The following is a 23,107-nucleotide window of genomic DNA, read 5'->3' on the forward strand; positions in this document are numbered from 1 at the left end:
AATATAGCAGGTGATTTTTGTGAGGCTGTATAATCTATCTGCACAGACCTCTCAGAGTAAATCCTGTTGCTGTGCAGCCCCTGACTTCCAGCAGCACACTGTGGGGTCATTTTTCTATTATTGCCTCTTGACAGCATTCGCACCCTGAGGCATTCTGAAGCTCAGGCACTTGGCCTTCTGCTCACATCATGGAGGGCTTCCTGGGTGGTCTGCCCAAGGGGTTGAGTAGAGTTAGAAACCTGCTGTTCCCCAACAACTAGCTCTTAACCAGACTTATAGTATTAAAAGCCAGATAATGGTACCGAACAAGGGCTTTCACAGCCCATAAAGAGATATCGTAAGTGATGCCAGGTAAACTTACCAAAGATCAGTACTGGCTCTCAAATCCCCATCAAGTCAGCTTACTCTATATAGTTTAAATTTTGGTCACTGTCTCTATGGTGTATTTGTAATAAATAGCATTATTTTGGTATTTATTGATATATGCGTGTCTTTACAACTCTTACATATGAAAGTTATCTTTATGTTGATTACTTTATATCCATACATGTGGAAGTAGTGTTTCCAACAGTATTAGCTCAGGCATCAGGGTTTATTTCTTAGCCCCACTAATAAACATCAGCAAATGACACTACTCCAGAACAACCAATAAAAACTAGCCATTTCTTAAACATGACCATGATTAATAATCTGATTGGAGTCACTGTTGTGTGCTTTTCTGATTATCCTTGCTTCTACAGTCTATTCCCAAACCGTGATCATAACCATCCCTTTAAAACCTGTCAGCTAGATGGAAAGTTGGCTCAGCTAGTGAAGGTGTTAACGGTGTAACCTGAGGTGTAACCTTAGTTTGATCCCTGAGGTCCAGGTGAAAATAAAAAACAATAATGAAAAGAAGAAAGGTGGGTTATATCTATATCTATCTATAGATAGATAGATGATATATAGATAATAGATGATATATAGATATAGATAGATAGATAATATATAGATATAGATATAGATATAATCTGTTACCCCATCACTCATGCTGAGATGGGTCAGGAGAATATTTCAAAAGCTTGACAGCCAGCCAGCCTGGGGACTTAGTGCAGCATCAGGAAGAACAAAGGAAGAGACCCTACTCCAGAAAGTTGTCTTTTGGTCTCCACACGCCCACCACGGCACCTGAGCCACACCCTGTAACTACTCTATTAGAACATTCCACTGACTCCCCGCTCCTTCCTTGGCCTTTATCTGTCTCTTTGCACGTGTGTTCCTCTCACTCTGCTACAGTTGCAGTAGCTTCCCCACCACCCCTGGAGACATCTCTGCTGAGTTTCTTTGCTCTGGGCTTTCCTCTGCTGCGGTGCTTTTCTCCAGCCTATCTGCTGTCTCTCTCTGTTACTTCTAAACCATTGTTCCAATGGGGTCCACGGAGCATCTGCTTACTCTTATGCCCATGTCCTTCTGTGGACCCAGGCTTATGGCACCTGGCCTACTGCATGGTTGCTGCCTCGAGTGGTACTTACTACCTTCTCCCTTAATCAGAAGAGCACGTATATGAAGTGAATGCTTATGTCGTCCCTTCAAACACACCAAGAGGGGGCCAATCTCGACTGTACAGATGGTCACGTGAGCATGCACACCTATAAAATTTGCAAACACAGTATATTTTAACTACAATCAGTTACCAACTGTTACCTTTTTCAATCCATTTTTTTTTCCATGCTCTCCCTTGCACCAATTTGTTTCAGAGTTGCTATGGTATTTCTGAGACATGGCTCAGAGAAAATTGCTTGGGATATGTTAGCCATTTTTTTTTTAATCACATTTTTAAACCAAATGCCAGAGATAATCAGCCTAAACAGAAAATGCTATTCTGCCTCCCAGTTTTGGGAGTTCTGATCCATATTGGTTAACTCCAAGGTGTTGACCCTGTGGCAAGGCAACATAACACAGCATGTCTGTAGGATGTGGAACGAGAATGCCTCCAGAGTCTGCAGTCCCGATGTCCATTCAAGGGTGAAGTAATAGCAACACAGGACCTACCAGTCGGCCCTGCTCTCAAAGGTTTCAATACCTCCCCATACCAGTATCCTGCAGATGGAGCCTTACCACAGGAGCCTTTGCTGGGACACAAGATTCAAACTGTGGCATGGAGGCATGTTGAATTTGGACATAGTGGTCACTTCTCTCTGTATCGGTCCTAGCTGATTTGTTGTGGAAAGGTGGCTACTGCCTGATGGTCAGAACGGGTTCTACTTTCTGTATAATAGAGCCTCAGACAACCCAACATGGCTAACAGAAGACAAGCATGCTGTGAAATTAACAGAGCCAACTAAGTGGTGGGAAATTCTTCCACATTTTATAGTTCATAGTTTAAAGAAACCTGATGAAAGCTTTTGTCAAATTCAAACTCAACCTTAGAACCTTTATGAACTGACCAAACAGTTATAATACCAAGAGAAACCCTTCTAATCAATAATAACAACTTTAATTAGTCATATGACAGAAAGGAAGAGATTACCTCTTTTCCTGGCCTGGTTTTGGTGAGGGGCATTGTGGCTGGGCCAAGTGCTCTGTGTTCCTTTTAATAAAAACTGTTACAGAACAGCCATGCAAAGGCGTGAGTAGAAATGGGCCTTGGATAGTTAATCATGGGGAATATTTGCAACTTTTGGATGTTTACAGTGGGTTTTCTGTATGAGCTTTGAAATATATGCAAATTGTGATGCCTTGTTCTTCTAAATGAATATTTCATACTGTGTTTCATTTTTAATTTTGTATTCTTCTTGCAGAAGAGGGCCCAGCAAATCATATAAATGTCAGGCCAATCTACTCTAACTATACCTTCATATGCCAAGAGAATTCTTACTTAATGTGGGTATGGCTTGTTGTCTGGTCCTCCATCTTATCCAGCAGACAACAATCATCTCATTAAACAGAAATCTTACACTTTGTTAGTATATTTTAACTTCCTGACCAGTACTTGCATGTAGGACTCCATAAATATTTTTTGAATGAACGCATACATCCACAACATAATGGTGAACCATTAGTGTCAACCTCATTTAACCCTGCTCAAGAAAAGTTAATACCAGCACGAAGGAGAATGAAAATACTCTGCCACACAGAACATGTTTGATGTCTCCATGCTTCACGTGACTAGGGACATAGATATAAATTCCTATTTGTAGGCATTCTTCTGTTGTCATGAGCTATGTTTGTCAAGAGACCCCAGGTTATTATTTTCTAGGTTTTGTTACCTGGAGTGGGCATGGCTGCTTTTGGTATCATTCTGCTCCACGGGTCAGACTTTCGGTTTAGAGCTATAGGAAGTGAAGTCATACCAAGCTCCTCTAGGAAGCCATGGCAGCAGCTACTTTTTCTTAAAACAAGAAAGCAGTAGGAAAGCAAGCTTTCATTTGCCTCGGTCTCCTCTGTGGTAGAGACATTTGACCTAGTGAGGTGTCTGTGTCTAAACACAGCACATTAGAAGTAGGAACACTTGTCACACAAAGGAGGGGCAAGCAGCATCTGGAGACAGGTAGAGAGAGAGTGGGCCTAGGTCTGTGAGCTCAAAAACCAAAGCCATGCCTGCTGGAAAGCAGAATCTCAGAGAACGCGGAGGGATGGCTGCTTCCCAAGGAGAGCACCTGTTTTTCTTAGGCCCCTGGAGAGTTTCGGGAAGTTAGAGGCAGTGTTTCTGTTTTGAGTGCACTGGTTTTTTTCTTTCTGGTTTCGGCTTTTGTCCGTTGGGCTCTTGTTCCCGGACAGAGCCCCGGAAATCTCATTATCTGCAGTGAACAAAGCAGCCCACTAATGACAGTGCTAGGTGCGGAGGAGGCAGGGCTCAGCTCGACTGTGCTCTGCTTTGCCAGGCAGCGCCTGCGCTGTTGTGTCCTGGAGTATGGTTTACTGCTCTGAGCCCACAGCCTAGCAAGTCTAGACAAAGGAGCATCGATAAGGCCTTCAGCCTTAGACCTGTCAACACAAACTGGAGTGGCCACCTCTCTTGTCAACTTCTATGCTGTCCAAGAGTTTCCTTTCAGATTAGAGCCCTGAAGAGATGATTGGAACAGAAAGATTCTCTTCCCACTCCTACCCACAGATTTACAAAATTTAGAGAAACTGCTTACTGAGAATTGTATTGTTACCCAGAAAAGTGGCTTGTTTGTTTGTTTCTCTCTCTCCCTTTCTTCCTTCCTTCCTTTCCTTCTTTCTCCTTCCTCCCTGTCTCTCCCTCCCTCCCACTCCCTCCTTTTTTCCTTTCTTCCTTTCTTCATTTCTCCCTTCCTTCCTTCCTTTTTTCCTTCCTCCCTCCCTCCCCCCCCTCTCTTTCTCTTGCTCTCATCCACATCAGGAAAGACACTTCAGGGAGTAAAAATCCAGTGCTGCCAAGCTGAGGCCACAGGCTGTCCCCTGGACCACTGTGGCTCTGTAGGAGCATGGAGCGGGATCATCCCTGGATTCTTACATGATTAAATTCCCCTTTGCCCCTATAGGCTGCAGAAACACTTTTGAAACACATTATTTCCCAAACTGGGTTAAAACTTCCCCAATAAAGTTTGAACTCTCTCGAAAAAACAAAAGAGAGTTTTCTTTGTTTTTCAGAAAGTTATTCTCCTGAATTACCTTCTCTGGAAATAGTACAAGAAATGGATAAAACAGTCCCACACTAAACTGTGATGGGCATATCAGAAACGGAAGAAAAGAACTTTTGAGGAAAAAAAAAAACCCTAAAAAGCAAGGATTTAAATTATTCATCAGGCCTCCCTCTAGCCTGAATCTATTCTTGCCTAGTGAATGGAGCACCCTGCGTGGATCCTCAGTGTGGGCAGGGGGAGTTTCACTTTAGTGGGGCCGTCCTGTCAAGACTGGTTTATTTGGATCCTTTTGACCAGAACATTTGCCGCTCTCAGTTTTCCTTTTTCCCAGCGACTGTTGCATAATGCAATATTTTATCTCTGTTTTCAACAACTTGTTGAGTTTGTGCAGTTAAAATGGCTGACCTTCACCATCCCGTTATGTAACAAACCTGTCAGGTTGAATGAGTCAAAAGATGAAGAGGGCACTGATATCTTTTAAATAAGAACTGAACGTTCTCCATGTAATTTGTGGCTTTATGTTTTTCCAAGGAGGATGAAATGAGCTAGTTAGTTGGTTGCTAGCTGACCGTTTGCTGATGTTTGCTCCATTTCAGCATCTACTGTGACCAGTGATTTACTCTAGGCTCCAAGCTTTCTGCTAGTTTAAGATGGTAGGAATGCCAGTCAGGTGAGACACTGAGACCAAAGGGAGGGATGGAGGCCTTCCTTCCTTATCTTAGTACTCTTGATTTTCCACCCAATTGCTTGCACATGCTCAGATAGTTGGTCTTTTGCTTTACACATGTCCCTTTGCATATGCTCACATATGTTTATTTCTATTTTTCAATGTGTTCATTTTCCAGGTATGTGAAAATGGTAAAGACACTGGAGAGATCTCCGTTTACATCAGTAGAAAAGATTTAACATCTGATAGCCCGACTCAACACGACAAAACAATGCAAAGAGTGAGTAGCTGATTGTGTGAATGTAAGCATTCCCCATGTAACTTCGAGTTAATGTAAATCTCAAGGCAGTTTATAAACTGCCAGCCATTTGTTGTTCTACAAGGTGAGATACAGTGGAGTGTTGACTCCTGAACCTTAACCTAATCACATCTCAACCACCAGTGTGTTCCAGTGTGTTTGTATTTGAAAAGAGTTTTATACTGGGCACTGGTTTTGATACATCAAGACTGTTCTCCTTTTAGTTAGTTACTTATTTCTTATACTTTAAAAAGAAATGCCATAACATTTAGTGGAGGGTATACTCTGGGAGTAGTATTTCTAAGCCATGCACCCTGAGTGACTAACACAGAGCCTTGGTCTTCTACCGTACTCACTGGGAGCAAATCCCATGAATTTATCTAGGGCACTCTTACCTTTGCCTATTTTCCAGACAATTGGGATGTTTTTCAGGCAGAACCAACATGTTCAGGGTCTTTATTTTGGGCTTTTGTCTTGCATAAAAGGACATGGAACACCCCGTTGTTTACAAATTGGGGTTATGCGCCCGAGTGCACACCAGTGTCTTGGGCTCTGTTGCCTCCTCTTTGTTCAGAAGCTCGCTCTCTTCTCTCCTTCAGTACAGCACCCTCAGACTTACCTCTCCCTGGAAGCATTCCTTACCTGACCTGTAAAGCCAATCACAAAAGCTTCATCTTAGTTGAGTGGCACTCATTGGATCGTTAGCTAAACCCAGAAGAGACAAGAAAATGTTATTTTAATTTATTAGAGAAAGAGCCAAAGCCTTAGCTGGTTTCCTTTTATTATCATGTCCATGACTATAGAAATTGCCATGGTACCAAAGTCCTTCTAGAATTTTCTACCTATCTCACAACCTTTTTACATTAGAGTATTGTATCTTTTAGTAAATGCTGAAACTAGAGGTGTCTTATACAGAAAGCTGTTATTCCATGAAAACTTCACATATTGACTAATGACTGACTGAAATTGTGCTTTGCTTTAATTTTCAAGTAAATGCGGGTGGAGTTTGCAGAACTTTAATTGGGGCATCAAAAAACTCTATAGAGAGCATTCTGATAGGAGAGCATCCTAGGCGGTCCTCTCCCTTGTATAGACATTTGTCTCAATCACCACCCTAAGAGGTTGTTTCATACTCTTCTCAGATCTGGGAGCAAATTCTTATCCTGTAAAGGCCCAGTGATGATAGCTTTAAAGATAAATGGATAAAGATTATCACAATTTTTGGTTTCCACAGCCCAGCCCTAGCCAATGACCTCCAGATGAAAGGTTCAAAGGCCCTTACCTCCCGTAGGCTGTTGAATGCTCATCCCTGAACACGTAAAGTGCAGTCTGTCACCAAGTTGTAGAAATGGAGATTGCGGTGCAACTCCTATGAAAGTGAATTTGGTTACATGTTTGGGAGCTCAGAGCCCATTGCCTCTCAACACCATTGGCCTTGGTACATACCCCGCCCCAGGATCCAGCCTTATATTTTTCATGTCTTTCTCCTTTACAAAAAAGTGATACCTCTAAAGCAAAATCCTGTGATAAAAGCAAAGCAAAACAAAACAAAAACAACAAAACAAAACAAAACAAAACAAAACAACCCATCGTGACCAGCATTGCATGTTTTCTGAAATCATAGCAAAGCAGCAAAACTAAGCTCAAGAGTTGAGAGCACAGGGGATTAAATGTGGGGCTTTGGAAATATAACTCATGGGTTCTGAAATATGTTTGCACTTCCTGTAAGGAAAACAAAACAATACAGGTTTTCACTAATGCCTTCACCTGTTAAACAACTTAAGAGATCAGATGTTGTTATTGTAATATATAGAATTTAGCTCTGTTGGGTAAGAAATATTAACTTTAGTGAAACAAAAAGAAATACTTCATCATTTCCAGCCCTCTGATGCTCTAACTAAAAGTTTGGCTAATACAGGGCTGATTGACATCAGAGTTACCATCATTTTCCTCCAATTAGGGCAGCATTTAGTTCTGAGGAATTCTGTTAGTATAGTTGTTGACCAAAGAGAGTATTGTACTTAGTCAATTTATGGCCAGAGAAGTGAGACGCCCAAAATGTTTATGAGGACAGAAGCTTCTTTTCTCCTGAGCCTCCGCATTTAGTGCTCTTCATGTTCCTTCAGTAGAAATTAGGAGAAGGAAAGAAAGCGAAAACGAAGAGACCACATGCCTGCAGGGACCAGAGTGATAAGGAATTGAGAAGCTAAGAACTGACAAGGAGAAGAAAGGGAGGTCTCTGACAGAGGGCTGGGGGAGGGGGCAGAGTGATGGATAGTGTGAGGTGCCGAGCTGGGAAAAGCAGGGGCAGAAAAGCTGAAACAAAGGTGACAGATGATAATGAAAGACGTCTTAAAGTACCTCATGTGCCACAGTTCCACTGGATTCATTTACGTTTGAAATACCCTCTCCATAACTTAGTCTCTGACCGCAAGAAGCGTGGCACCAACAGCGCTATTATTTAAGACGTAGAGTGACATCACTTCATACTCACACTCCAGTTATGTCTTACTCACAGACATCACTTCCTGAAATCATTCCCAAGGCTTGCCGGGCTTGCAATTAAAACCCTTGCAGAAGAGTTCTGAAAGAGCCAGCAAAGCCTGAGAGGCTTGTCGGTTTTTGCAGTCCTGGGAGTGAGGAATTATTCTACCACCCAGTTACCTGAAGCTCGGGGATCGTGAGATAGCCTGTTGTAACAGTAAAACTTAAATGTGGTCTGGAAGGGCCTAACAAACCGTGCAGTGCAGACAAGACAAGCATAGCTCTCATCAAAGAGGATTGGTACCGGGTGTGGAAGCTAAATGCTCTTTCTGTGAGACTGTCACATCTGCTTTCAGGCACTGCGCCAAAGGGTCAGGGCTCAATCACAAGCCTGTGGCACCCCCTGCTGGTTAAAAGCCCGTGCTCATTTTGTTACTTTACACTGAACTAAACATTGCCGTCATTTCACACTTCTTTTAACATTCTATATGAATTTAATTATCGTTTGTTTGGAGCAGAACAGAGACAGTTTGTTACAGATGTTCACATAGCTTATGTCTTCCTCTTCATCCCCTTCACCTGCTTTGCACCAGTTACTTCTCAGAATCCATCAACGGCTCCAAGGTTCCTCCGTCAATTCACAAGGCCTCCACTTTTCTTCAGCCCGGATTTTCGATGAGCGTGGTCAAGAGATTAAGAGTCCTCTGCAGCTGAAGAATGGGCAAAAACTTTGGCTTTCTTATGGGAAAGCATACAGGTAGGAGCAAGGTGATTATTCCGTGTGGCTTCAATCTCTCCGCAGTGAGCTCATTTAGCAGGAGAATTGAGAAGCCAAGTAAGACCCTTTAGGAATTGAGAGAGAGAGAGAGAGAGAGAGAGAGAGAGAGAGAGAGAGAGAGAGAGAGAGAGAGAGAGAGAGAGAGAACATTTAAAAAAATTCCAATAAAATTTAAGGAACATTTTTTTTTTTTTGGTAAGGCAGCATTGTTTATGGAAGGAATATGACCAACTCCTCTCTCTCTCTCTCTCTCTCTCTCTCTCTCTCTCTCTCTCTCTCTCTCTGACTTTCTGTCTTAATGCCTTGTCATAGTTCTTGAGGTCTGCCTGTCAGCACAGCAAGAGGGATTTGTTCATGTCTGAGTAGTCACCTTAATGATAGCAGATGGAAACGCCACGGGGGGCCCAAGCCCATCACGCTGTCATCGTCCCACACTGCCCTGACCTGCTTCCTCTCCTCTATTTTTTTGTCCCTTTTTAAAGGAGAAATGGATGGTAATTGAAAAGGATCTTAAGCAAGATTTATGAAGCTGTAGACAACATGATTCCCCACGATATCTCTATGTTTTCACAAATAAAGTCTTAACCTCCTAAGCACCAATGACAGGACAGCTAAAGATAAATTGGTAAAGCTTGTGAACCCTCTCCTATCAAAGTTCTGTTTCTCACAGCGCCTTACATTAGCTGACAATAATTACTGGCTATTTGCTGAGCATTGTGTAAATTTTTGTGGATTGGTAAATTCCTGCATAAAATTATCTGTGTTTCTGAAAAAAGAAAAAGGCTGCCGTATCTAGGCACTGACAAGCTGGGCTCTTGTGTTGAATTTCTCAGAAATGTATGCGTATTTTGACAGGAGGCATCCAGATGAACTCTGAAACTGCTTGTCAGGGAACTTAAACACACTTTTTTTTTTTGGCCTGTTTTTAATTTTCTTAGCTCATTGTTTAGAGGTAGAACGAAATCGTGTTGCACGTAAGGTTGAATTGATCTTATGTTAACAATAATGAAAAGAAAGCTCAGTAAATGGTGTTTGCTCAAAATTTCAAACCTCAAGCAACAGTCTCCTTAGAAATCCATGAAGGAATCAGGGGGTGGAGGGGTGTCATGCCGAAAAATTTTGTTTTGTTTGTCCCCATAGAATTAAATTAAAACACATATTGATTTCTTACGTTGTATAATTCACAGAATTGGAGTGTACATAAAGAATGATAACATTTTCACTATAGGCAAGGATCAAGTTAATCTAAGTTATATTTGGAGTAGAATCACTTTCACAATGATGGAAACAGTGATGGATTTTACTGTAGTAAGAATTTCGGCATAATTTAGCAAGCTCTTTCCACGGCAGAGAACAGCTCCAATCAAGTGGGCATTCTTATTTCCTCTTAATGTCCTTGTCAAAGTGAAAGCAATGATTTTATCATATTTTATCATATTTTCTGTAATTAAGTATTTTACAAAGATTGAAAATGTATTCTTAGCTAGTCATATTTGTGAAATGAATAGTACAATGCCAGTAATCTTTAATATTCCAGAATCTGATTCTGGAAAACTGTGTAAGTTTGTAAGTTTGTTTGTAACTCATTATTTTATTAGGATGATGTACTTTCCCCCCTCATTTTGGAAATAAAGCATTCATGTGATACAGAGCACAAGATAACTGTGCCAGCATCTTGATGCCACTGGAATTTTTAAAATGTGTATTTCTAAAATTGTATTGGCACATACTTTAAAATACTCTGAGAAAATGCACAATATTTACTGAGTGAATAGTGTTTGTTTTCAGGGTGTATTCTGGTGTATATAATTATTTTGACATAGGCAGTCATACTCATATGTAAAAATGAATGTTTAAAATTTCCTCCAAATTTTGCATATTTTGATAAATTTCAAATCAATGACAAGTTGGAAGAGTACCATAACAAATATTTTCATATTCTTCATTTCGATTCACCCATTTAATCAGCTATCAGCTTTCCTGTTTTTTTTTTTTAATCTCTCCTGAAAGTAATTGCAGACAATTATTAAAATTTTACTCCTTAAGTGCTTCTGGCAAATTGAAGAATGAGACCCTCTGTGTAACCGCAATGTGTACCTAACCGCAATGTGTACCTAACAGTCCAGAATAACACATTCTCCTCTGATAGCCCCTCTGCAGTCGGCTACCCACAGGTGCTGTGGAGCTCAGTGTACCCAGTGGCTAGGTAAACTTCCTCTGCTGTGTTTGGTCCATTTCAATATCTCATTTTAATCTAAAACATTTCCTTCACCTTTTTTCTGCTTCTCATCATGCTTATCTGTTTTTCAAGAATTTGAGCACCTTTCTTGCAGTATGTCCCACACGCTGAACTTGTCTGTTTTATCATGATTATATGCAGTTTAAATACTATTGGCAATAATATCTCATGGACAACAATGTGGATAACATTCTAGAGTTAAACCATAAATATTTCTTACCTATTTAGAGAAAAATAGCTTATAGAAGACCATCCTTTTTATTTAAGATGTTTTCAATATGATGTTAATTCTCAAATTCACCTAACGCCTCATGCATTATAATAGTTATGGAAATCAGATCAATGTAACACTTAGTGAGCTTATGAAATAGTTGTTTATACTCAGTATTATGCATTTATTTCATTCCCAGTTCCAGATGCACTATGGGCACACTGAATTAGTTACACAGGGAAAATGAATTGGTAGGTGAACACTTGTTTTTCTCAACTACTGTCTTTCACTGGTATAATTCTTTGCTAATTGTACATGTTGCAAACATACTTGGCACTTTATGAACCAGCTAAATAAACTCAAATGTCCATTCAGATGTCACTATAGGAGCTTAAGGACAGTAGGTTTTTATTAGATATCAGTATCAAATACCTTATAATTTATGCTCCAATTTCAATGTATATTATGCAGATAGCTTAAATATTTTTTCCATTTTTTCAGATCTCCACTAAACCCTGTTTTGGCTCTGACCTTTGACCGAGTGACTGCTTTTGCCAGAGATGGTATCATTGCTGTCTGTAAGACCCTCATGGATTCTGATGCTGCTCCGCTATTTGGATGTGATGAGTAAATTAATGTATATTTAATTAAAGTAACCCATCATCTAATTCAGGATTTCCCACAGTGAGAGATCTGAAACACTGAAATATCTTTTTGAATTGCCTTAAGCAATACTTGTATTGATTTACTTCATGGTCTAATGGGGTCAGGCCGAAATGACTTAGCAATGTCCCTTTGTTTTAAAAGGACTATATGGGGACAATGAACAGTTTCTTCCTTTAAATAAGTTGCAATTTCATTTGAAATATAAAAGCTGTTTTTATGATTATTTCCAAATTAATAACTTTAGGTGAATTCATTACAATAAAAAATAAGGTTTTTTCCTCTAAACTCTTATATTTAAATCCTAGATTTGATGGGGAGGAAATGAAAACTAATGCGATGTGTCAGGGGCTCCATGAAAGAGTGGAAGGAAAAGTCGAGAATTCTGGGGAAGATCTGGAAGGATAGCACCATCGTGCTCATAACTTCTCATGAACAGATGGATATCAGTTTCCGATCTGTAAATAATAAAAGCTGTCACCTATTCAGTGTTGACTTATAAATTAATGGCTTAACATTTTCATTTAATTTTCAAATGATGAGTTAACCCCAGCAGTCTCTGTTATCACTCCATTTTTCAGAGACAGACCAAGAAAAATAAATAAATAAATGATTTGCCCAGACGCACACTGCTGGCAAATGGTGAGCCAGGATTCAGATCGGCATCGTTGGTCTTAAGGACCTTGATGCTTTCCCACCAGGCGTATACGATGATGGAAGCATGCTCTATGACTGGTTGGAATGTGACTACCGGGACTAAGGAACTTAATTTTATAATTTATTTAAATTAAATTTAAATATAAATATGTAACTTGTGGATAGTGTATTCGTTATCACAGCATGATACCTATGCTAGGTTGGGTTAGGTGACCTTTCTGTGTGATTCCATCTAGCTTTGGTACTGCATAATTTAGCAAATTACATTTCTTTAGTATACATCTAAAAGTAGAGGGTATAGCCAAAAATCCAAAAGCATTTTGCTGAGGTTCACTCATTCCAGGCAGGGACAATCCATTACTAAATCAAAAGGATATATATGCTGGCTCTGTGGCCCTAACCCCATTGACTGCTTTGGCTATCCATATGAGCTTTGGATATGTTTCCCCTGCTCTCTCTTGCTTGGTAGAGAGAGAAACAATTCACCAGAATTCTTTCCAATGAGTGTTTTTCCATTTATAGGGAGATTTATTTTGTGTGTAGAAACCCTTCTTAAATTTTCTTAGAGCTGACTGGTGAAATGGTTTAGGAGGTAAAGGCATGCTGTGAGTTCAACCCTCAGAACCCACATAAAGGTGGGAGACATGAACTGACCCTACAAATTTATTCCCTGACCTCTGCATGAACACTGTAGCATGTACACCTCCACCACACACACATGTCATGAGTGTATGTGTGGTGGTATTGTGTTCCCCAAAATATTGTGCACGCTAATAAATTTATCTGGGGTCACAGACCGGAACAGCCACAATATTAAACATAGAGAACAGGCAGTGGTAGCACACACCTTTCATCCTAGCATTCCAGAGGCAGAGATCTACCTGGATCTCTGTGTGTTCAAGGATACAGCCAAGCATGGTGACTCACGCCTTTAATCCCAGAAAGTGAGCCTTTAATCCCAAAGAGTGATGTCAGAAAGCAGAAAGGTATATAAGGCGTGAAGACCAGAAACTAGAAGCTTTTAGCTGGTTAAGCTTTTAGGCTTTTGAGCAGCACAGTTCAGCTGAGAGGCATCCAGTCTAAGGAACCAGGATCACCTGAGGAATTGGTAAGGTGAGGAAGCTGTGGCTTGTTCTGCTTCTCTGATCTTCTAGTATTCACACCAATAACTGGCCCCAGGTTTGTTCTTATTAATAAGACTTTTTAAGATTCATGCTACATGTATGTATGTACATACACACATGATAATAGAAATATAGTAAACAATTCTTTAGAAGAAAATTTGCCTAGAGCCTTCCTTTAGATTGACTAAAAGTTTATATTTTCAGTTTGTTTACTCTGCTGTTTTATTGCTGAGCTATATATCTTACCCCTCGCATAGCCATTTTAAATTTTGCTTTGTTGGGAGCAAAAAGTACTGTTCTGCTGAGGTAACTGGGCCCTTAAGTATAACAACATAAAGTTGCCTGTACTCACTGTAAACTAAATGTGCTAATTTGCTTAATTATATAATATATTCAAAGCTTCTTTCTATACTCTAAAATGGGTCATTTCAACCCTTAATAGTCATGCTCTTTTTAATTTTTTGAGATTTTATTTTATTTTTTATATGGGTGTTTTTCCAGCATTCCAGTTCACTCTACATGTACAGTGCCCATTGAGGCCAGAAGAGGGCAACAGATACCGTGGAATTGGAGCTACAGACAGTTAATTCCTGGCTTGTGGGTGCTAAGAATTGAACCCAGATCCTCTGGAAAAGCTGCCAGTGCTCTTAATCACCGAGACTCTCTCTAGCCAATCACATCTTTATTTTTCAGATTATCGGTAGAATTGCCATTGTCAGTCTCAGAACTGGTTTCTTTCTTAATTTTTTTTTATTTTTTGAAAATTTCACACATTTATACAATGGAATATGATTACATCTACTACCTTCCCCCTTTAAAATTCCCCCAACACTTCCCTCAACTTCAGGTCTTTTTTTTTTTCTTTTGGATAGCACATTTAAGTAAAGTTAGAACTGTCTATCCATATGATTCTCCATCTTCTCTCAACTATTCACCTCCAGTAGCCCCTCTGAAAGGGGTGGGACCTGGACAATATCTACACCATCTGTGCTGGGATCTTGGCCAGCTTGATCTTATGTAGTTTTTGAGCAAGCAACCACAGCTGCCTTGAAGTCGTGATTGCCTTGGCCTTTGCATGCCCAAGCCAGCATTCCATAGCTCTTCTCTCCATTCTCTGGTTCTCACATTCTTTCTGTCTCCTCTTCCATGATGTTCCCTGAGCATCAGTGGTAGGAGAATTAGTATAGATTCTCATTTGGGGCTGAGTACTGAGTCTTTTACTTTCAATACTTTGACCTGCTGTCCACTGCAAAAGAAACTTCTCTGACCAGGGTTGAGAGCAGCCCAGGTCTTTGGTCACAAGCGTAAACATTTTAAAAGAAATTTAGTAGTAGCATAGCACCTTAGCATAATAACAACAGGAGGTTCTACCCCAGGGCCTATGACTTTCCTATCTATGGACTTTTGACCATGATTATGAAACTAGGTATGAAATTACCTCCTAAAGAGAAGGCCTCAGATCAAATCATAAAGCAGTCAGTTACTCCATAACAGTTGTGCCGCTACATACCTGCAGGCATTTCTTGTCTGGTGGGTTGGTATTATAGCATACAGGATCCAGTGCTGGGTCAAACTATTGGTGTCTTTTCTCCCTCATCAAACTGTATAGCACCTTTTAACCCTATTAAAAGCTAGTAAGCGAAGAGGAAGTTTCCTGGTCAGCTTGAGATTGATTTCTCTATGTCCTGTGCCAGAGTGTGTGGTGTCTTAGGAAAGGGTCTTACCATGCAGTTATGGTGGGTAACCAAAAACAATGGCCATCACCTGTGCTGTTTTGGAGATTGCTGGGATCTCCATGATTACTAATTAATAGGAGGGAATCTATGGCCTGGAACTGAGATTTTTATTTAGGAAGCCATGTCTTCTGGGAGTGACTGACCACACTCAGAGGGTAATTCTGTTCCAACTCTTTTAATTGTAGTTTTACTTTGAAATTAGTTTACTCACTAGTAGGTTTTCATAAGGCATTCTTATGCAAACCTTGCTCTGGACAACTCATCCCCTCCTCCTCCCCCCCTCCTCTGATCCTCCACCTTATCCCTGTGTAATCTTTTAACTCAGCATTCTTCTCTCTTCTTTCTTTTCACATGCTTTGTGCTATACTTACACTTATTTCTTTTTTAAAAAAAGTTGGGTTGTGAGGTAGTAGGCTCGTACACTGTTTTTCATATTCCATTTTTCTGGGGGGAGTTAGCTATCCCTTTTACAAACCTGAGTTCCCCCATACTTTCACAGCCCTCCTTGCTTAAGCCTTTCCTTCCCCAGTATTAGACCTCACTGCTTGCATTTTATCTAAAATCTACTACTTTCCTCTTGATTAGTGTGTCTCTCACTAAAAAAAATGCCACTTTCTGCTTAGCTGGACTCCACGTGTACACTGAGTGAAACACACAAGACAAAAGATTGAAAGCTAGGACCCACATATAAGGGAACATACTGTGTTCATCTTTCTGGGCCTGAATGACCTCATCTAGTATAATCTTTTCTGGATCTACCCATTTACGTACAGATTTCATTTTTCTTTATAGCTAAGTCATCTTCCATTGTGTGTATGTGCCACCTTTTCCTTATCCATTCACCTGATGATGGACATTTAGATTGATTCCATTTCCTAGTTGTTATTAATAGAGAGCAATGAACATGGGTGTGGCAAGTGTCTCTGTAATAGGATATTAAATCCCAAGACTGGTATCTATTGGATAACATGCTGTATAGCAGTGGTTCTTAACCTGTGGGTCATGACTCCTTTGAGGGTAACATATCAGATACCCTGTATATCAGATATTTATATTACAATTAACAATAGTAGCAAAATTACAGTTATGAACTAGCAATGAAATAATTTTATGGTTGGGGTCACCACAGCATGAGGAACTGTATTAAAGGGACGCAGCATTAGGAAGGTTGAGAACTACTGCCCTATAGTATAATTAGCATACCAGTGATGAGCCAGGTCACTGCTTTGTGCTAAAGATTTGCTCACTTTTAAGATAATTGTCTATACTAAGAGAGAAACACAACCTTTTTAGATTGCATTTTCTCCTGGATTCCCATCATTCTGTTATGTGTCTATAGGCTTTCTTGCAAATTCTAAACTAACATGTTTGGCCAACTATTACAAGTATCAAAAAGCCCTTCTTTATTTATAGCTCAGTGTATTTGTACTTCACACTTGATAAAGGTAATATCTCTACTACAAACAATTCTCTACAATTATGTTTACTTTCTATTAAGAATGAATTAAGGATTGAATTCCCCAATTTCATAAATAATTACAAGATAAAATTTTAAAGTTTTTCTCCCTTACAATTGCTGACATGCTTTACAAATATTTTGTGTCTCAACATTTCACTGATAGAGGATATTATTCATAAATTACAATACTAATAAAGAATATTATACTTTAGTGTTTTTATTCTACCAAAACTAATTATAATGTCTTATTGTGCTTAGTTGGGAAGTTTGTGAAGGATTTCCAGTGAACATTGGCTGCACCAGTCAACAGATCCCTGATTGCTTTGAAAAGGTGGCCTTGGAGAGCCATTTCCTACAGAACAAGGTCAGACCATATGGACTGTAAGAGGGCCAGTTTTACATATTAGATATGCAGCTATTATACTACGGTTACACAGTGGATGTTTTTTAAAGATCTGTCTTACATATAGAAATTGGTTTTAAAAATGTTTAGGCAGGCAATTTTGTCTACTTCTTGTTGATTAAGTATTTCTAACCTTACATACTATACAGTGTTCACACTTGTAAATATTCTGTTTGAATTGTGTCATATAAACCCTATTGTTTGTCATAATTTTTCATTCAGGAATAGTTCTTTAGTTAGGATTCTTTAAGAAAGCTTTTCAGATGTCTGCTTTCTTGGGCCAGCCACTTGTGGACAAGCCTGGGTACTTGAATTCAACCGTGGACTCACAGGGAAAAAGGAGAGAAGTTCTTGCAGGTTGTTCTCTGACTGCCACACATGGAGAGAAAGAAATAATTTAATTAAAATGTTACTTCCTTGTATGTTAGGATCTGCTCTACTTGCTATACTGGTTCAGATCTAATTCATAGCAATCAGACCCACACCTGTTTATCAATTTCTACTTAGAAACTCATCCTCCATAGTATTTGTCAATTGACCTACTGAAGACATTTAAGGTATCTCTGAAGAGGAACAGTTGTCGCACATTTCTTAGATGAAAAACTCTGTGTAAGATTGTTATTCACATCAGCCATAAACATTAGTTTTTGAGTAGAAGGAAAAGGTGTTTTGAGCAACACGTCTGAAGAAAGCAGGACTTCTGCCCCCACGGTCCAAGTCCCTTATTCCTAAGACACACTGCAAAGGATACATTACCTAAACCTGCTTCATTTCTTTTTCTCCATGTTACCCACTGATGCTTTATTATATGTAAATGCATGCTGGAAATCTTGCTTTGTTGGTTTGATTTTTCTAGAAGAACAGGACTTGAAATCGTGTAACTATAGAAATGGGGAAAAATATTTCTCATCCTGGCTGATTTTGGTCAAATTTAGAAAATAGTATAGTAACTGGTGCCCATTGTTTAAAGCCATCTGACATTAAGGTGTATCTGCCATAGGTCTCTGTTGAGAGCATAGCATGGAGGTCCTTGTGCCCACACATCTCTAGAGAAACCAGGAATGTTAAGTACACAGGATTGTCATTTCAGTGGGAAAGACAAAAAACCTGTTCTTCTGTCTAGAAAACTGGTAACTGGGAGTGATAAACAGCCTAGTGACCTGCATTATCTGTTGGTCCAGGCTATATCAAGCTCTTACAACCAAGACCCAAGATAGCTAGTAATCTAAATGATCCTGATAACCAGAGACCACCCCCACCAAGTTCCCACAATGAGGACCAGAGGTGACTAATAACCCAAATGACCTCTACTCTATCTGTATGACCAAGACCAGACCAGACCCTTCTTTAGATCCTAAAGCTAGTACAAGTAGCTTATCTCTAGAACCCATCTTCTTGGAAGAAATGGCATGTACCCTGAATTCAGTTTCAGTGTAATTACACTTCTTTGTGCATTGGGAATTGTGTTACACCAGGAAACTTTTTTTCAGATTGCACTGGGCTTAAATACACTGGGAATAGACCACCTGTTCTTAGACTCCCCGAAGTCTGATCCAGGTTGATGAAGTAGATTCACATGGGGTTTGCTCCTCTGTATGACACCTGCAGAGACTGGGACCCCTCGATCTCTTCCTGTTGGTGTTCTTCATCAGGGTTTTCTTGGTTTTTTTTTCCCCCCTGTTTAAAATCCTGCCACGTGTCTGACTGTTACCTAACAAAGTTCTCGCCACTGTCACTCTCAGTTGACATCTTCCATCATCTTGTTCCTCCTCTCTGCACCGACATCTGGAATTAGTGAGCTGTGCACCATAGCAAGCTACTGATCTGCTTGCACAGCAGCTTGCATTGTGCTTTGCCTGAGCTACGAATCTCTCACATTCATCCCCTGGCTCAAAAGGTTGTACTCTACATCTTTCCACATAGCTATACCAGATCCTCCAAAGAGAAGCTTTGTTTTGTGTTCTCCGAACTACTTTTTTTTCTTTCTTTTTTTTGAAAACACTTCTTAGAGTTTGTGATTTGATGTATGTATTTGCCTTCCTTGGCTTCTGGTTTTCTGGGTAGAGAATTCTTGGGAAACAGATAATATGTGTAATTGCCAATACAGAATCCAGAGTGACATATATACGCACAAACATACAGGCACACTGTGTGTGTGTGTTAGACTTTTGAGGTGGGGTTTCATGTAGCCCCAGCTGTCTATGTCCTCTATGTATTAGTGGAATTATATTGTTCATCTGTTGCTTTGTGCTAACACTCCACATCCTGCTGCGCCCATGTAGATCCCTCTGCCTGGATCTCAACCTCTTCTTTCTTTTTTCTTTTTTGTCACCACAGTCTAGTCATCTCTGTCTCCCTTGTGCCGTGTCCTAGCATGGAGTCTGGCATGTAGTTGGCATTCAATGATGCTCTTGAAATCTTGCCCATCATCCTGGCCCCATCTGGCTTGTGGCAGCTTCAGGAAGTCTATCTTTACCTCACCCCTTCCTTAAACTATACATGATATTTCTGGTATTGATAGCCCCAGAAAATTTCTAACAGTATAGCATTGAATTAGCTACCATTGTATTATTACTATTGTTATTACTTGAATGTGTTGTAGGCGTGTGTATATAGTTGTGCTTACCATGCACGTGTGGAGGCCAGAGGTCAACCTTGACTGTCTCCCTCTATTGCTCTTCACCTCATTTTAAAGGAAAAGGTCTATCACTGGACCCATAGTGTGATATTTTTGCCTAGGCTGGGTGGCCAGCAAGCAACTGGAATCTATACCTCTTTCCTCCTCAATCCCAGTTCAGGGTACCCTGGGATCAGGAAGGGTACAATGTTAGGTTCTATTGAAAATGTTGAGATCAGTCAAGTTTTAGTTCAACAGTAGGGAGTTGGTTGGCCATTCTTTCCCAGAAGGCATTGGGAGTGTTTGATCAGAGCTGAGATCTGATGCAGTGTTAGGAAGATGGCTCAGGAGGCTTTTGTCTTATCCTCTCTGCTAGACCACAGGTCCCTCAAGGACAGGTTCTGATCTTGCTTGTGTCTACTTCAATATCTGCATGTACAAAGTTAAGTAAACTCAAGCAAGTTGATGAGTTAATTAACTCACTTGACAGAGAACACTTCAAACTTAAATGGGAAAAAAGATATCAAAAAGACAGTAGGAAAAGGAGGCAGAAAGGGGCTTTTCTCTCACCTGCTCTGTCCAGGTGCTACTTTATAAGATGGCATACACTCTAATGCTAAGAAGGGACAGACAATAGTCTGTGAGTATTTATTATTTATTAACTGGGTCTCATGATCCATTGAAATGAGAAAATATTCACCTTAAATAAATATTCTCATACTAGTTTTGAAAGAATACATTGATTTTGAATAAAACTCAACCAGAACAGTAGAGTGAAAAAGCAAGACCTTGATTAATCTCTCAGCAAGGAGATGCTTTTGAGGTGGTGGCAGGGAGGGGGGCTCCGTCTTTGCTGTGAAACCTTTAAATCCTTTCAGTAAAGTGTCCCCAATTACTTACAGAGAGGTGACCAGCGCATTGGGAATAGTAATTTAATAACTTGAAAAGTAGTACTCTAAAGGTGGGTACAGGCAGAGGTGACAGGCATCTACAGGACATTTTATTGTGGAATCTTGGTGCTCACTGAGGTAAAGAAGACACTAAGAGGATTACAACAGGGGTTGAGAGAAGGGAAAGAAAAGCCAATATTCCCAATGCATAGGTTTTAAAATTGGCTGCAGATAGAGATGTCATTGCCCAACCCCTGACTGTTCTTTTAAATCTCTTATTGACAAGTAAAACCTTTCCTACAGAGAAGTATCTGGAACATACAATCCCCATTTGCAATGTGGGCGACCACTGTAACCCAGACAATTACAGCCTGTTGCTCTTTTATCCATTTCAAAACCAGGATTGGAAGCCACTAAGAGTTGACAATTTGGCACATACATATTTCAAAGACTCCCCTACTGCTGCTCATGTTGGCAACGTTTGTAGATTGATTCAGCTTTAGAGCAATCAAATTATATGTTTCTATAAAATGGATGAGATTTAAACTTCAATATAAAAAATGTGAAAAGAATAACTAGATTAATGGCTGGTTATGGGATAGCAGAGAAGAAAAGCATGGCCTCCAGTGTCTGGCACATCTTAAACTTGACAAAATGGAAAAGAAACTTATTTTGTTCCTGCTCTTTCAGAAGTTGTTGACTTTACAGGTGTCAGAGTGTCTTCATTACAATGTTCTTAACAAAAATATTAAGGAAATGACCAGTTTTTCATTTTAGAATCATCGCATATTTCTTACAAGTTAATTTGTAAATTCTGATCTTATTGATACCCGCAGAATGCATCCATAACTGTTAAACATATGATTATTCTACAATTAATCATTGGTCACAAGGAGGCTGGACAAAGATAAACAGTTGCTTGCAACATGGGACTTTAAATCAATTCCCCAGTTTCTTTCTTATCTTGAGACCATGTGGTTGTTTGAATGTCATTGGCACCCATAATCCCATAATCCCATAATCTCATGGGGAGTGGCACTATTAAGAGGCATGGCTTTGTTGGAGTAGGTGTGACCCTGTTGGAGGAAGTGTGTCACTGTGGTAGTGGGGCTGTGAGTTTCATATACTCAGGATACAACCTAGTCAGTCAGTCAACTTCCTGTTGCCTGCAAGATGTAGGACACTTGGCTACTTTACTTGTAACATGTCTGCCTGCGTACCGCCATGCTCCCTGCCATGATGGACTGAACCTCTGAAACTGTAAGTGAGCTACCCTCAATTAAATGTTTTCTTTATAATAATTGACATGGTCATGGTGTCTCTTCACAGCATTAGTAAATCCTAACTAAGACAGACTAATAATTGGAAGCCACTTAAGTATTGTGTACCTAGATCTTAAGTTTCCTTCCCTGCTTGATTCTGTAGTTATATCTTTGCTGATATTTTCTGCTCTTGGACCTTTTCATTTCTGGGTGGGAATGACTGAGGGGGAATAGCTGATGGAAGGAAAGATATTTCATAACATTTCTTATAGTAATTTACATATAAAATTATTTAACTTAGCACAAAGGTACATCATCAAAAGTGTAATTTTAGATAAAGTTTCTAGGCAGTAAATACTTAGTTCAAATTGTGATCTGTGAGTTTCTCCTTTCCATCCTTGTAGTCTATTTCTTGATGAACCTGCAGGAGAAGGTAAAGTGGGTATTGAAAGCACACCATCATTATTAATCATCTGGGGGGAAATCAAGGAGTTTGAATTGCCTCAGTATGTCTACATCAGCACAATATATTCAGACAAGGGAGATTATAATGACCCTTTAAAGTAGAACATGAATATAGGCACCCAATTGAATAAACTAGAATTCCCTTTTCAATTTATGGCAGCACTTTAGAAGACTTTTCAATACCAGATTGGATATATATGTATTTAGATATCAGACTGAGCACAAATACTTCTCTCCACATGTGCACAGGTACACACATTCCCATGTATGGCATATAACATTGTAAATTGTTGGAATACTTTTTCCCTTAATTCTAATTTTCACAGATCTTATCTCTCTTGCCCCTTATAAACTATGTACTCTAGAGATAAGCTATTTGACTTAAAAAGTCAAGTTGGGCCATTGAGATAGCTCAGTGGTTAAAAGCATTTGTCATGTGATCCTGATGATGGAGCAGGATCCCCAGAATGTTCATAAAGATGGAAGGAGAGAACCAATTCCACAAAGTTGTCCTCTGTCCTCCACATGTGTGCCACAGCATGTGTGCTCACTCATACTTACACAT

At 39.8% G+C, this 23,107-nt stretch overlaps 1 protein-coding gene across 1 annotated transcript in view; it reads left to right on the plus strand.

Annotated features, from left to right (window-relative positions):
• Dcdc1 (doublecortin domain containing 1) overlaps window positions 1–23,107 on the plus strand; it is a gene marked incomplete at its 5' end in the record, with an annotated part of 409,318 nt that overhangs the window by 202,961 nt on the left and 183,250 nt on the right. The window contains 4 exon segments of the mRNA XM_037204436.1: window positions 5,435–5,536; window positions 8,632–8,795; window positions 11,768–11,893; window positions 17,164–17,269. Coding sequence (XP_037060331.1) covers window positions 5,435–5,536; window positions 8,632–8,795; window positions 11,768–11,893; window positions 17,164–17,269 — 498 coding nt within the window.

This window comes from Peromyscus leucopus, chromosome 4 (genome assembly GCF_004664715.2).
Source record: "Peromyscus leucopus breed LL Stock chromosome 4, UCI_PerLeu_2.1, whole genome shotgun sequence".
In the NCBI taxonomy this organism is placed as follows: domain Eukaryota; kingdom Metazoa; phylum Chordata; class Mammalia; order Rodentia; family Cricetidae; genus Peromyscus; species Peromyscus leucopus.